General features: G+C 43.3%; 1 protein-coding gene across 1 annotated transcript in view; it reads left to right on the top strand.

The window, feature by feature from the left end:
• ANKRD13A (ankyrin repeat domain 13A) overlaps positions 1-16,148 on the top strand; it is a 35,476-nt gene that overhangs the window by 10,092 nt on the left and 9,236 nt on the right. The window contains 10 exon segments of the mRNA XM_017879673.1: positions 418-561; positions 1,201-1,311; positions 1,314-1,367; positions 1,370-1,388; positions 6,369-6,435; positions 8,455-8,536; positions 10,406-10,467; positions 11,195-11,325; positions 12,172-12,329; positions 13,373-13,486. Of these exon segments, the coding sequence (XP_017735162.1) occupies positions 516-561; positions 1,201-1,311; positions 1,314-1,367; positions 1,370-1,388; positions 6,369-6,435; positions 8,455-8,536; positions 10,406-10,467; positions 11,195-11,325; positions 12,172-12,329; positions 13,373-13,486 (844 nt within the window). The 5' untranslated portion in view covers positions 418-515.

The following is a 16,148-nucleotide window of genomic DNA, read 5'->3' as shown; positions in this document are numbered from 1 at the left end:
CTCAAAAAAAAAAAAAAAAAGTGGCATACTTTAGACATTTGATACTCTGAATGGTGGATATGACAATATGGTAGGCCACAACCATATGGCAAGAGTTGCATATGTGAGTGAAGAAGACCAGACGGACAGACCCTACATAGTGGGGACAGACTCCACTATAAAGTGGGGCTCATTTCGGGATCAAGAATACTCTTGGGAAATTTATTTAGACTTTTTTTCTGATGAATGGAACGGAACGTTCATTTTATTTTCAAGAGTGATTTCCTGTATGGTAGATATGACAGCCAAGACGTCCAGTTGTTTGATGGTCACCATCTTGCCACTCCCCTCCTTTTGTTAAATCAGAATCCTGATTTCCTGGCTTAGGTGTTCTACTTGGCCCTTGAGTTTTCTCAGTAGTACACTTCTCTCCTCCAGTGCCCTTGGTTTCTAGAATATGCCCGAATGATGTCTGTCGCATCTGGAAAAGTGGTGCCAAACTGCGCGTCGATATCACATTGCTGGGATTTGAAAACATGAGCTGGATAAGAGGGAGGCGTAGTTTTATATTTAAGGGAGAAGGTGAGTGACTTCTCTTGTAGTAATCACTGCTCAAGCGAAATTACAGGGTGATTTTAACCATCAAAATGCTTTCACATTCATGTGCCTTTTCTGTCTGATCCTTCCTAGGGCATGTTTTTTGGTTATTCTTATTAATTATTCAGCTCTCCATCCCTGTCTTTGTTCTTGTCTGGCTAGTTCTCCTTCATGTGTCCTTTACCACCCAGCAGTTACCTTTGTGATATGTCTGCTTCACTTTCCTGAGCCTTTGAGCCCAGGCATTTTGTGTGTATCTCTGTATAACCCTCCATAATCAGGCATGAGAAATGGCATTGCTCACCCAATGTTGTGCATACATAATTTCTATGAATTCTGTAATAATATGTTTTATAAAGGACGTTGATGGAATATATTGCTAATAAGAATGCAAATTATTTAAAATTCCGCATCTTTGGGGAAGATGGCTCAGAGCTTCCTATGTATTGTGGAAAGCTGGTCAGATAGGTGCAAATAGGTAGTCAATAATCAGTATACTGGAGGTTTTATCAGATAGCACCTGGGAGGACACACGTGAAAGATGATGCATTTTAACATACGAAGCTTCCTTGTTTTGCATCTTCCCTGCTTTGTGCTTAGTTATGTCTTTGTTTCCATTAATAGACAACTGGGCGGAGTTGATGGAAGTCAACCATGACGACAAAGTGGTCACCACTGAACACTTCGACCTTTCCCAAGAAATGGAGCGCCTCACTCTGGACTTGATGAAGCCAAAAGCAGGGAAGTTGAGAGGCGGCTCACAAGCCCAGTCATTAACACCAGCCTCGATACTAAAATATTGCTTTTGAAAGGTACAAATTTAGACTCTAAATTTTAAGGTCTAATCCCCATGCTGCCATCTTGAGTGACATGTATGTATGAATTAGAAATTATGGATGGATTGGGTTTTTTCTAATATGACATAATAAACACTAATGAGTTTTAAGATTGATCTCTAACCAATAGAAATTGTAGCTGACACTCAACACCATCCATCATTTTATAGCACATTGGTTAAGTCTTCTAAGACTTAACCAACATAAGGAATATGAAGAAATGTCTTCTTTTCTTTTATGTGCCCTTTCTAGTGGCTTTTACTTGAATCTTATTTTGTCTTGATGTTTATGGATCCATAACACTCAGTCCCAGACCACGGAGCTTGAAGTTTCTGGAGGTTAGAATTGACCCAGTACTGAGTTCAGTTGTACTGATATTGGTCAGTCAAATTCACACTTACTGTATAGTTAAATGTTTGTTTGGTTTTTTTTTCTAACCCACCTGTGAGGTTTAATGGTTTAGAGCAAGAATCTGGAGGGGATTCAGTTCTGTTCCAGACTCATAAAGAATTCTCCAGAGAGGTCTGTGCCTTGGTTAATCCAGATGAGAACACCATCACTGGTCATGTGCCTCTGGGCCACATGGAGGGCTTGGAGGGCCTTTGAGTAGAGGCTGTCAAAGCTGTTTGCCTGTGTCTACAGTGGAGAACACTGACCTGATGGAGTCCTACGACCACTGATGGTATTTGCCTAGGATGTCACATCCAGCTTTCTGCAAGCCAAAGTAGTAGCCTGAGAAAATGGACACTATATCCTGAAATATTTGGCCTAGGATGTCAATCACCATCTCTCTGTGCAAGTCAAAGTAGCTAGCTAAGAATGGACACTATATCTTGAAGTATTTGCCTAGATGCCAACATCCAGCCTCTCTGCAGCCTAAGAGCTTGCCTGAGAAAATGGACCATATCTGGACTTAGGCCTCTTTTCTCTTGAGAATATAACAACTGTCCTCTCATTATATTTTTCTTTTCTTCTTTTTTTCCTAATATAAAATGGTTAACAAATTTGTTTAGTCCAAGCATAAAACTTGTTAATACCTTTTCTTTCTAATTTAATGAGCGGTGAATTAGACATTCTGTCCAGTGCTGCTGCTAGGGCAGGAAGGTACATCCTGGAGCAGGGTCATCCTCTTCTGCAACCTCCTTGCACTGGCCTGCCAGTTTAACCCATGTCGCTGTCTTCTTGGGACAGCAAAATTAGGGACTCGACTGGATTTCCTTGGAGGATTGTGGAAAGACATTTCCAGGCTCCGCGTACCCCTCTGCAGGCAGGGAGGCCCTTCAGCTTAAGGCTTCTGTTTGGTACCCCAAAGGCAGAGGAGGCGCCTTTCTGCCCTGTTCATCTGTAGGCATGAAGGGGGAGAGCTAGTGCCATCCGCAGGGCCCTAAAATAAACTGTGTGGACTTTGGGCAAAGTGCCTCATCTCTCGCAGTTTTTTTTCCTTAGCTGAAAGAAATAAGGAGTGAATCTGAGATAAGTCTCCAAAGTCAGGACTCTAAAATGCTTGAGAAGAGACCTTGTTCCCTCATATTGTTCAACCAGTAGAGTTGCCCAGAGCATGTTTGGTTGAAGTGGTATTTATAAGAGACGTGACAATTCCTGGTGTACCCCCCTGAGTGTAAATGGGAAAATGATGGCATATTCCATTTTACTGAGACTAAGGCACATTTTTGTATTTTCGCGCGCCACAGGGTTTTCTGTTTTTTTTTTTTTTTTTTTTTTTGAGAAGGAGGGTCCTCGCTCAGTCCGCCCAGGCTAGAGTGCAGTGGCACAATCTCGGCTCAAACTCAAGCTCCCCCTCCCGGCGTTCAGGGCCCATTCTCCTGCCTCCAGCCCCTCTGGAGAGCTGGGACTACAGGCGCCCGCCACCTCACCCGGCTTAATTTTTTTTTGTAAATTTATTTAAGGGGGGTAGAGGCGGGGTTTCACCGTGTTAACCAGGATGGTCTTGATCTTCTGACCTCGTGATCCACCATCTCGGCCTCCCAAAGTGCTGGGATTACAGGTGTGAGCCACCGCGCCCAGCCCCAGAGCCCACAGGGTTTTCAGAGTGCTCAAGCTAACTCTCTTGCAACTGACAGTGTGTTGCTGAGAGAATTTTTGGAAGACAGCTGCTTTGTTTTAATGGTGCTCAGAATTAAATGTGTGCTTGTCATGCACTGAGCAAGAATTGAGCCACTCCTTAGAATTGATACCAGCTACAAAAAGAATATAGCTGCTTTTGAATGTGAGGTTTGTTGGTACAAAAGTGTGTGAATTTACTTCTGATCAAAGGTGTGAGTATTCATTTGATTGAATTTGGAAGGTGTGGCCTTCTCTCATTTTCTTTTCTTTCTTTTTTTTTTTTTTTGAGATGGCCTCTCGCACTGTCGCCCAGCCTGTAGTGCAATGGCATGATCTCGGCTCACTGCAACCTCTGCCTCCCTGGTTCAAGCAATTCTCATACCTCAGTCTCCTGAGGAGGTGGGATTACAGGCACCCTCCATTGTGCCCAGCTAATTTTTGTATTTTCGTAGAGACGGGGTTTCGCCATGTTGGCCAGGCTGGTATTGAACTCCTGATCTCAGGTGACCCGCCTACTTTGGCCTCCCAAAGTTCTGGGATTACAGGCATGAGCTACCACACCCAGCCCCCTCTCTCATTTTTTGATGGTCACTTTTGTCCACTTTTTTCTAATCTGTTACTCAGAGCTTATGTGGGCAAATTAATACCGTGCCCTGATGAATTTTTGGCCTGCTGTATATACACTGTGATTGCAGTTTGAATTTTTCCCTTCTCTGAAAGATTACGCTTGCCCACCTCAAACAAAATATTCCCTGCCACCTTCAGAGCCTTTCTCCAGATTGTGTAGCAACTACCAAGACACAGTGCCTGTGAAGTGGCCTTTGGTGTGGTGGTCTCAGTGGAGACAGGCAGAGGTGAAAATGGCACGAGAGGGAAGCCAGGTGTTCTATCATCTTCGGATGCATTTGCATGCAAAGTTACCAAGGGCCACAGAGTCATTAGGAGATGAAGATTTAAAACAGGGTATGAACATTGGGTTGAATAACTAAACTGCTTCCAAGAGTGGAAATGCTGGGCCGGGCACGGTGGCTCACACCTGTAATCCCAGCACTTTTGGAGGCCGAGGCGGGCGGATCATGAGGTCAGGAGATCAAGATCATCTTGGCTAAAATGGTGAAACCCCATCTCTACTAAAAATACAAAAAAATTAGACGGATGTGGTGGTGGGCGCCTGTAGTCCCAGCTACTCGGGAGGCTGAGGCAGGAGAATCACTTGAACCCAGTAGGTGGGAGGTGGAGCTTGCAGTGAGCCGAGATCGTGCCACTGCACTCCAGCCTGGACGACAGCGTGAGACTCTGTCTCAAAAAAGAAGAGTGGAAATGCTAAGGGCAGTAGAGGCAGGATTGCCGAAGGAGCAGAGGTAACCCAGTGAGGAGTTTGGTGGTTCCTTGGGAGAAAAGCATAGTGCCGTCTTCCCAGAGTGTATGAAGGGTGAGATGGAGCAGACGTAGTCATCCTTCATCCATCAGAAGAGTCTGTGCCAGAAAACAGTGACTTCCTGTGCCAAGACATCAAGTGACTTAAGCAAACAAGGAACTGAGGATTGAAGGAAAAAGACTATCTCAGTTTTCTGGTATTGATGATAAAAGGGGACTGTGGCTTATTAATCAATTGAGTCTGGTTCCTTACCTTCTCCCTGTGACTGTTATCTTGTTTCTGACGTGTAAGTTGGAGATAGCATTTGGTATAATCCTGTTAGGATTCCTCTGTTTCCATCCATGGGTCGTGCTGTCCTAATTATAGACAACTAGTAGGAAAATGGAGCTCTGATCCCTCCTGTTCTGATGGGCTAAAATACACACGTAAACTCATTATACCATCTGGACTAATTTCACTGACCAAATCCCATTAGAAGAAAAGCAAACTATTTGGAAACACAAAATGCAAATAACCACATATGTTCTTTGTAACGTGGCTGACCTGCTGCCATTCCCTGAGCTTCCTGCATGACGTCCCAACTCACTCAGTGGTCAGAGCAGAAGTCAGGCTGTTGCCCTAGCCAAGGCCAAGAGGAGCTGGGATGTGATGTCCTAGACAAAGGGTAGGGCTGGTCAGGGGTCCCCTGTGAGAAGCAGCGTTTCCCAGGGCAAGCTGCTTTGAAAAAGAATCAGAGCCTTCTGACTGCTCTTGGCTCCTAAATACATTTTTTTTAGGAGTATGTTGAGTTGAATAACTGAGATTTTGGGCATATTACCAGTACTGCATCTGCCACTGGAATGCTGGGCTACTTTAAAAGGAGTTCCACAAGATGGAATTAACAGCTGGGCTAAAAAAAAAAAACTGTCTTTCACATCCTTTCCCCTGCTGCACCAAACCTGCCCAAACATGTGACTCATAGCCATTTTGCAGGCCTAATGGCATCTCCAAGCAGCTCACCACAGTGATGAGTTCCTGGCCCACCTGCTCTTTTGCAAGGAACAGGATGGTCTGTGCCTCATTGTTCTAAGAATTCCTCGATTGAAATGTGACTACTTGTGGAGATCCCACCACTGACATCCATGTCCCCAGTTAAGATGACTCCGATAAATTCTCTGACCTGGTTACCACCTTGTGGCGAGCCCTTGGATGTTGGTCATCTTCACTCACTTCTTTGGGACTGCTGTGCAATAAATGTCACCACCTTTGTCCTCAATGCTGGCAGTTTTGTAAAGAAGCCAAGATTGGAGGCTTTCTATGCCTGGGGTGAGGCAAATTGATTAATAACTGTGGGAGGAGGGTGGGGGTGCACAAGCCATCTGTCAGTGCTAGCCGCCTTCTGTAGACAATAGGACCATGATTTCTAAGTGTCCTTCACTAACTTAAGCTGGGGGGAAAAAACTATAAAGGCTGCAGATATAAATCTGAATGGCATATTGTACATGTAGAAATTTGTGGTGTTCACTTTTTATCAGAACTAAATCCGGATTCTGGGGCTGGAGGACAGATAAAGCAGAAGTTGTTAATGGTTACGAAGCAAAGGTAAAAGGAAACTCTTAAAATAAGATTTAATATAGCTATTTAGCTTCTATGCAAATAAGGAATCTGTTCCCATTTTTTTCATGCATCTGTGCCATGGAGATGCTCTGGGGAATGAGAACTGTCTAATGTGTCTCTCACTTGGATTTTTGATTTTGTCTTATTTGACTTTCAGAAAATGAGATAGCATGCCCTGAGGAGGTCTGTAGCTATGCCAAAGAGAAACAATATTGTAGAGAAGTGAGTACAGGTACCAGTTGTTCTGGTAGGAATGACAAGCTAGTCATTCCCTTAATTATTTAAAAAAAAAAAAAAAAAAGGAAGAATTAGACTTCACACGTGTTCAAATATTGTGTAGTAGCTTTTGAGTCTCTTTTCTGCTGAATCAGCTTAATTGTAGTCAGCAGGCTCACAGCCCATTTGCATAACATCAGTGCATTTAAAACATAGTTGTAATCATGGAGACGATTGTCGATACAGTCATCTGGCATTTTGTCATCTGGAAAGCTCTGTTTCCTGGCCTTTCAGTCCCGCAGTACAGCAGGGCTTGATGGCTTTTGGTGATGGAGCCCAGTGCTGCAGGGTCCTCTGGTGGCCTCTGAGTGAGCAAAGAAAGTTTATGTCATGCTCAGCAAGATACATTTAGAAGCACTTGTCCTAGTGCTGAGTGTGTTTTCTGCAGCTTTCAATGTTGGGGCTCCTCACATGGCATATAGAGAGAATTCTCTGTTAACTGTTATGTTTGATTTTCTAGACGACCATATTCCCCAGTTGTCCTTGATAACAGCATTTACTCTGGCAGTTACAATAATTTTTGTCAGTGCATGGAATGCCTTTTAAATAGTGACTTGCTGGTTTTCTCTAAAGCTCGTAAGTCTAGAGAACCTTGTGTTCATACCTTTCTCTTCTGCCCAGCAGATGGCTGTCTGAGTCATACTAGTATTACAAAATTACCAGCAGAGGCGGGGTGCGGTGGCTCACGCCTGTAATCCCAGCACTTTGGGAGGCCCAAGTAGGCAGATCACTTGAGGCCAGGATTTTGAGACCAGTGTGGCCAACATGGTGAAACCCCATCTCTACTACAAATACAAAAATTAACCAGACATGGTAGCACACGCCTGTAATCCCAGCTACTCTGGAGGCTGAGGCACGAGAATCGCTTGAACCCTGGAGGCGGAGGCTGCAGTGAGCCGAGGTCACACCACTGCACTCCAGCCTGAGCAACAGAAGGAGACTCTGTCTCAAAANAGGTGATTTGCCCGCCTTGGCCTCCCAAAGTGTTGGGATTACAGGCGTGAGCTACCATGCCTGGCCAGAAATTTTTATAAAAAGAAGCTAGGGGCCATGCACGGTGGCTCACGCCTGCAATCTCAGCACTTTGGGAGGCTGAGGCAGGTGAGTATCACCTGATGTCAGGAGTGCGAGACCAGCCCGGCCTACATGAAGAAACCCTGCCTCTACTGAAAATACAAAAAATTAGCCAGGTGTGGTGGCGGGTGCCTGTAATTCCAGCTACTCAGGAGGCTGAGGCAGGAGAATCACTTGAACCCGGGAGGCAGAGGTTGCAGCGAGCTGAGATCGCGCCACTGCACTCCAGCCTGGGTGACAGGGCGAGACCTTGTCTCAAAAAAAAAAAAAAAAAAAAAAAAAAAAAATTTACCAACAGAAGTACAGGATCCTGATTTGGGTACCTTAGTTTAATAGAAACCCAGGTGGAAACCTAGATTGCAGGGCATTTGTTTGAGACTGTTTAGCCACAGCAGGGCAAGCAGGAAGATACAGCCTGTCACTGCTAACTCCTCGGTATTAAAACTGTCAAATACGGGAGGTAACTGCTGATGCATTTTTCAGTTGATAGTTTATATACTTTCTCTGAAGGACCCTAATGATAGTTAACCATTTCTGATTTTTATTTTGCTGGATTGTTTTCTGTTTTTTGCTTCAGCATTCTTGCTTTTGCTGTGCTTATTTTTGGAGTTTTGATTCCCTGTGTCACTGTTTTCTTTCGCATACACCTCTCAGGTTTACACAGTAAACAATGTGAATGTGATCACCAAAATACGCACAGAACATCTGACCGAGGAGGAAAAAAAGAGATATAAAGGTAATCACCACCACCCTACCACCTCCTGTTTTGTTGTTATTTTTTAAGCCTAGAGGGAACTCTTTGTTGGCTCTGTTAAGTTTAGGGTTAATGTGATTGGGATATGTTAAACCTAACCCTAACTACTTCTCTTTTTTTTTTTTTTGAGACAAGGTCTCGCCCTGTCACCCAGGCTGGAGTGCAGTGGCGCGATCTCAGCTCGCTGCAACCTCTGCCTCCCGGGTTCAAGTGATTCTCCTGCCTCAGCCTCCTGAGTAGCTGGAATTACAGGCACCCGCCACCACACCTGGCTAATTTTTTGTATTTTCAGTAGAGGCAGGGTTTCTTCATGTAGGCCGGGCTGGTCTCGCACTCCTGACATCAGGTGATACTCACCTGCCTCAGCCTCCCAAAGTGCTGAGATTGCAGGCGTGAGCCACCGTGCATGGCCCCTAGCTTCTTTTATAAAATTTCTGGCCAGGCATGGTAGCTCACGCCTGTAATCCCAACACTTTGGGAGGCCAAGGCGGGCAAATCACCTGAGGTCAGGAGTTCGAGGCCAGCCTGACCAACATGGAGAAACCCCATCTCTACTAAAAAAATACAAAATTAGCCAGGTGTGGTGGCACATGCCTATAATCCCAGCTACTCAGGAGGCTGAGGCAGGAGAATCACTTGAACCTGGCAGGCGGAGGTTGCAGTGAGCCGAGATCACGCCATTGCACTCCAGCCCGGGCAACAAGAGTGAAACTCTGTCGAAAAAAAAAAAAAAATTCCTGGCTGGGCACAGTGGCTCACCCCTGTAATCCCATAATCCCAATACCTTGGGAGGCCAAGGTGGGTAGATCACTTGAGCCCAGGAGTTTGAGACCAGCCTGGCCAATATGGTAAAACCCCATCTCTACTAAAAATATAAAAATTAACCGGGTGTGGTGGCACACTCCTGTCATCTCAGCCTCTGGGGAGGCTGAGGCAGGAGAATCGCTTAAACCTCAGAGGCAGAGGTTGCCGTGAGCCAAGGTTGTCCCACTGCACTCCAGCCTGGGCGACAGAGCTAGACTCTGTCTAAAAAAAAAGAAAAAGGAAAAAAAATTTCCTTGGTCTGACTCATTCTTCGAGGTGTTTCCCCGTAGTTGGCCTCAACTATAATTAAAGCTCTTCATGAGGGCTTGTTTATGTGTTATCAAGAACAATTGTGGAATTCAGCTAAAAAAGGAGATAAGGATATTTGAGAACATTTATCACTGGAATGAGTGATTTAGTCCAAACTATTGTAATGAAAGATTTAGACAGAACTTGGGGTCTGAGCAAAAACATTGCATGTGGTTGCCACATCCCAGCCCCATCTCAGCCCCTCCAACTCTATGGCCTTGTGAAATTACTTCTGCTCTGTGCCTCAGTTTCCTCAGCAGTGAAATGCAGGTGATATCCAACCTTCCTTAGAGTTATTGAGAGGATTAGATGAGTTACGACGTGGAAGCCTTTAGAATGGCGCCTGCAGTACGTGGTAAGCATGCAGTAATTGTTCACCAGCACCACCACCACCATTGCCATTACTCCACTTTGACAGATGAGGGAACCGAGGCCCAGAACACATGGATAGCGAGTGGCCAAGGTGGGGTTGGAATCCAGGTCTGGCTCACTCCAAAATCCAGACTCTTCCCATTATTCTGCTTTAATTATTACAGCTGTTTATCTGGTTTAGCGATCCTCATGAAAAGTACCCAATAAAGGACAACTTAGTTTATGGTTATTGTGAATGATTTGATCAGCCAGTCTGTAATTGCATTTCCTAATGAGGTAGCTTGGACCGGAAACTTTAATGAAGATTTTTTTTATAGCCACAAGTAAGATATAATATTAGACTTTAAACTTCCCACCTCTCTGTAGCGGACAGGAACCCGCTGGAATCTTTGCTGGGAACTGTGGAACACCAGTTTGGTGCACAAGGGGTAAGTTGAGGCAATGAGCTTTCATTGCAGTTAGATGAGAGGAAACAACTTGTCTATGCCTGGGATGGCATTTACTGGATCCTGAACAGCCCACTCTTTGTAAAGGCCAAAGATACCCCCAAGCTGGAATTTCAGATACTCTTGGAAGAGAATTAGATGAGTGAATCTTTGAAAACAAAGATTTTAGAGGAGGGGTAGTGATTATAGAAATCAGGTGCTTCCCCTCTTATCCATTATAAACGAGGGGACTCTCTATAGAAATGGAACTTAAAAAGGACTCAGGGCTTTATATTGCAACAGAGCACCTTAACAAATATTTCCTTACTCAGTGCTCACAGTAACTATGTGAACTTGGCACAGTAGATGTCTCTGCGGGGCAGAAAAATGACCTTTCCACTGTCAAAGCTAGACAGGGAAACAGCTAGAACTTCAACTCCAAGTCTTCCAAGTCTCATGAACTTTCAGATATTTTTCTTTCTTTGCTATAATCAGGAGATAAAAATTTAAAGGAGAGTAGAGAAATATTGTGAAATGAAGAAATCCATTAGACTTGCCATGTAGTTTGGTGATACCCTCATAGATTTTCTTGTTCCATTCAAAAAAGTTAGTGAATAGAACTTCTTGGTCTTAGCTGGTTAACACGTCCACCTCAGACACTGAGTGCCGTAGGCCTTCACTTGTGAACATCACTTGGCATTTCTGACTCTCCCGAGTTCTGGCTCAGCAGGACCTCACCACGGAATGTGCTACTGCAAACAACCCCACAGCCATCATGCCTGACGAGTACTTCAATGAAGAGTTTGATCTGAAAGACAGGGACATTGGAAGGCCGAAAGAGCTGACGATTAGAACACAGAAGTAAGAGAGGTTCAGCTGCCATTTTCAACCTATGTATGTTTCAGAAATTGTGCTGTTTTATGGTGTTATGTTGAATCACTGCACTGCCCCCCCACCCCCCTTTTTTTAACGGGGGAGACGGAGTCTTGTTCTGTTGCCTAGGCTGGAGTGCAATGGCACGAACTTGGCTCACTGCAACCTCTGCCTCCCAGATTCAAGCAATTGTCCTGCCTCAGCCTCCTGAATAGCTGGGACTACAGGCACGTGCCACCATGCCCAGCTAATTTTTATATTTTTAGTAGAGACGGGGTTTCCCCATATTGGTCAGGCTGGTCGTGAACTCCTGACCTCATGATCTGCTCGCCTGGGTCTCCCAAAGTGCTGGGATTACAGGCATAAGCCACTGCTCCTGGCCTCCTCTGCCCCTTTTTATAAAAAATAATTTTAAAATTACTTTGCCATGAAAGCCAACAGTAGATTGTTCATGTTATTAGCTCTTTTCCAAATAGAATCTAGATTGGATGTAAGAATTCCTTTTTTTTTTTTTTTTTTTTTCTGCTAACCAGCTTCAGCTGATCAAATTCAAATGAAACTGTTTCCACCCGCTATCATTTCTTCATGCTTGCTGTCAATTAAGACTTTGATAGTGGCAGGTTGTCATGCAAGTCGCTTGCCTTGATTTCCAGATTTTAGGGTGATGTGAATTCCTCATCTCCCTAGACATTTGACCTTTAATAGGTCCGAATTAAGAGATGACTGGGCAGAGTGTAGAGTAAGGCTGCTGTTGTCTAGCCTACTGCATAGCAGTAATCTCCTTTTCCCATCTGGTGGAGATGGCCTCAGTCTTTTCTCGGTTGAATTCTGCAGGTTTAAAGCAATGCTGTGGATGTGTGAAGAGTTTCCCCTCTCTCTCGTGGAGCAGGTCATTCCCATCATTGACCTAATGGCTCGAACAAGTGCTCATTTTGCAAGACTGAGAGATTTCATCAAATTGGAATTCCCACCTGGATTTCCTGTCAAAATAGGTACTGCTAAATAAACTTCAGCAACACTTGGAGGTTCTGCCCATGTTTGTGGGTGGCAGCATGTGGGTGGCGGGATGCTTCAGGGAATTGGAATGCTTTAGTTCAAAGTAGCTTATAGACATAATGGAGGAGGTCAGAGTTCTCCTGTGGTTTAATTTGATTTAAATAAGTGTTATGATTGGTGGTTCATTTTGCATATCAAAATCAAGAGATCTCCAACCATCATTTCTATTTGCAAATGGTGCTGACAGATGTAAAAAGGCATAAAAACATGACACAGTCATTGTTTTAATGTCAAACCTTACTTCAATGAGACTTCAAATTAGATAATTATTTGAGGAAGATAGTTGACACCAAGATCCTTTGATACATAAATATGATCTACATCCTAAGCTAGTATGCATCAAGTATGCATAATGCTGTGTATATGTGTGTGTGTGAAGAGTATTAATTTTGGATAGTTGTATGATCTACACATGAAGAGTATTAATTTTGGATAGTTGTATGATCATGATGCTTGAACCCTGGCTCGATCACTTACTCACTGTGATCTAGGAGAAAGTACATAACCCTCTTTTTTTTTTTTTGAGACGGCGTCTCGCTCTGTTGCCAAGGCTGGAATGCAGTGGCATGATCTTGGCTCACTGCAACCTCCACCTCCCAGGTTCAAGCAATTTTCCTGCCTCAGCCTCCTAAGTAGCTGGGATTATAGGCGTACACCACCACGCCCAGCTAATTTTTGTATTTTTAGTAGAGATGGGCTTTTATCATGTTGGTTAGGCTGGTCTTGAACTCCTGACCTCAGGTTATCAGCCCGCCTTGGCCTCCCAAAGTTCTGGGATTACAGGTGTGAGCCACCGCGCCCGGCCGAAAATATGTAATTCTCAGTCTCAGTTTTCCCATCTGTGTATTGGGGAGGGTTGTTATGAGGCTTAAATAAAATTATACTTATCAAAGTACTTGGCATAGTAAGCACTTAGTAAATGATAACTATTATTGTTATTCTCAGTAAAGTTTACTTATAAAAGTTTTTATTTTGTTAGAAATTCCCTTGTTTCATGTCTTAAATGCACGGATTACATTTGGAAATGTTAATGGCTGTAGCACTGCTGAAGAATCTGTATCTCAAAATGTGGAAGGGAGCCAGGCTGATTCAGGTAAAAAAATAAATAAATAAAAAGTTTAGTTTTGTTATTTAAAAAAAATTTTATGGCCGGGCGTGGTGGCTCATGTCTGTAATCACAGCACTTTGGGAGGCCGAGGCGGGTGGATCACCTGAGGTTGGGAGTTCGAGACCAGCATGACCAACATGGAGAAAACCCATCTCTACTAAAATACAAAATTAGCCAGGTGTGGTGGCACATGCCTGTAATCCCAGCTACTCGGGAGGCTAAGGCAGGAGAATCACTTGAACCCAGTTGGGGGTGGGGGGTGCAGAGGTTGCCGTGAGCTGAGATTTCGCCATTGCACTCCAGCCTGGGTAACAAGAGCAAAACTACATCTCAAAAAAAAATTTATAATTCAGTCATCATATTCATAATTCACTCTGAAGCTGGAATATCTGAGGGAGTCTGTGTTGGATGAAAGAAAACTTTAGATTTAGTTTAGATTAAGCAAAGAAAAACTTGTAGTATATGTGTGATCCTAGTTATATTAAAAGACAGGATGTTCTTAAAATCAGCTTTATTGAAGTGTAATGTACATACAATAAAACGCTCTCATTTTAAGTGTGACGGTTCAGTGCATTTTTTTTTTTTTTCCTCGAATATAGAGTCTCACTCTGTCACCTAGGCTGGAGTGCAGTGGCACAATCTCTGCTCATTGCAGCCTCTGCCTCCCAGGCTCAAGCGATTTTCTTGCCTAGTCTCCCAAGTATCTGGGAATACAGGTGTGTGCCACCATGCCTGGCTGATTTTTGTATTTTTATTAGAGACTGGGTTTCACCACGTTAGCTAGGCTGGTCTGGAACTCCTGACCTCACGTGATCCACCCACCTCGGCCTCCCAAAGTGCTGGTATGAGCCACCATACCCAGCCACGTTTTGACAAATGTATGCATCTATGTAACCACCGCCACAGTCAAGATAGATAGCGTTTCCATATGCCCCCAGATTTCCTCACGCTCCCTTGCCATCAATACAATTCATATTTTTAGATGCAATTGTAAATGGACTTATTTTCTTAATTTCATTTTCCAATTACTAGTATATAGAAATATAAATGAGTTTTGTATTTTGACCTTGACTCTTTTTTAAAAATTTTTTTAATCTTTTTTTTTCTTGCACAATTGCATGGCCAGAATTGACCTTGTTTATCTTGTAACATGGCTGAATTTACTTGTCTTACACTTTTTTGTAGATTTCTTAGAATTTCTTACATATATGGTCATGTTGTCTATTAATAAAGAAAATTTTACTTTTTCCTTTCCAATCTTTAAGCTTTTTATTTCTTTTTCTTGACTTATTGGACTGACTAGGACATCTAGTACAATGTCAAGTAAGAGGGGTAGGAATGGCTGTCCTTGTCTTGTTCCTGGTTCTAGGGGAGGAAGGATTGTTGTGCCATTAGGTTTGATGTTATCTGTGTAGGTTTTTTGTAAATGTCCCTTATTAGTTGAAGGACATTATTCTCTTTTATTTCTAGTTTGCTGAGAGTTATTACCATTTTTAAGTATTGATTTTTGTGAGATGCGTTTTCCGCAACTATTGTGATGGTCCTGTGTTTCTCCCCTATAGTCTACCAATAGGAGGAATTAAAAGATAGCATTTTAATGTATATAAATTAAGACTTCAAATAAAAACGAACTCGACAATAATATACAACTTTATGTTCCCATGTGGCAGTAAAGTTGGGTGATACGTGTTCATGAGGTTGTGCAGCTGAGGAACACTCATGTACTCTTGGCAGGAAGAGGAGATCAGTATAGTTCTTGAAGAAAACATTTGGCATTACTGTGTAAACTGAAGATGTGTATGACCTACCAATTCCTAGATGTGTACCTAAAGAAACGTATGCACATGAGCATCTGGAGACCCCAGTACTGGGCAGCAGCATCCACTCATAACAGCAGAAACCTGGAAACAACCCAAATGTCCTGAGATGGTAGAATGTGCTATTGTACTCTGTTAATACAACAGAATAACATATAGTATTGAAAATAAACATTTATAGCTATGTGCGTCAAGACTGTTGAATTTCAAAAGCATAATGTTGAATGAAGAAAATCCAATTTGAAGAATAAATTCCAATGATTCCATTTATGTCAAGTTCACAAACAGGCTAATACAAACTGTTAGGATGATATACATGTGGCAAACTCCAGAGAAGAGCTAGGCAGTGTAAACAACTATTCTGAATTATGTATTTACCTCTGGAGAGGAAGAAGGGGATATTGTTAACGAGGGATGTGCCTGTGGTATGGTATTGATAGTGTTCTTTTTTTTTTTTTTTTTGAGATGGAGTCTCGCTCTGTCGCCCAGGCTGGAGTAGAGTGCAGTGGCGCGATCTTGGCTCACTGCAAGCTCTGCCTCCCAGGTTCATGCCATTCTTCTGCCTCAGCCTCCTGAGTAGCTGGGACTATAGGCGCCCGCCACCATGCCCGGCTAATTTTTTCCTTGTATTTTTAGTAGAGACAGGGTTTCACCATGTTAGCCAGGATGGTCTTGATCTCCTGACCTCATAATCTGCTCACCTCAGCCTCCCAAAGTGCTGGGATTACAGGCGTGAGCCACTGTGCCCGGCAGTTATTGATAGTGTTCTGTGTCTTAGGTGAAGGGCACATAGACATTTGCTTTATTATTATCATTTTTAAGTGTTCAGA

This window comes from Rhinopithecus bieti, unplaced genomic scaffold, assembly GCF_001698545.2.
Source record: "Rhinopithecus bieti isolate Rb0 unplaced genomic scaffold, ASM169854v2 scaffold_11933, whole genome shotgun sequence".
NCBI lineage: Eukaryota > Metazoa > Chordata > Mammalia > Primates > Cercopithecidae > Rhinopithecus > Rhinopithecus bieti.
This window is presented reverse-complemented; position numbering and strand designations above follow the sequence as displayed.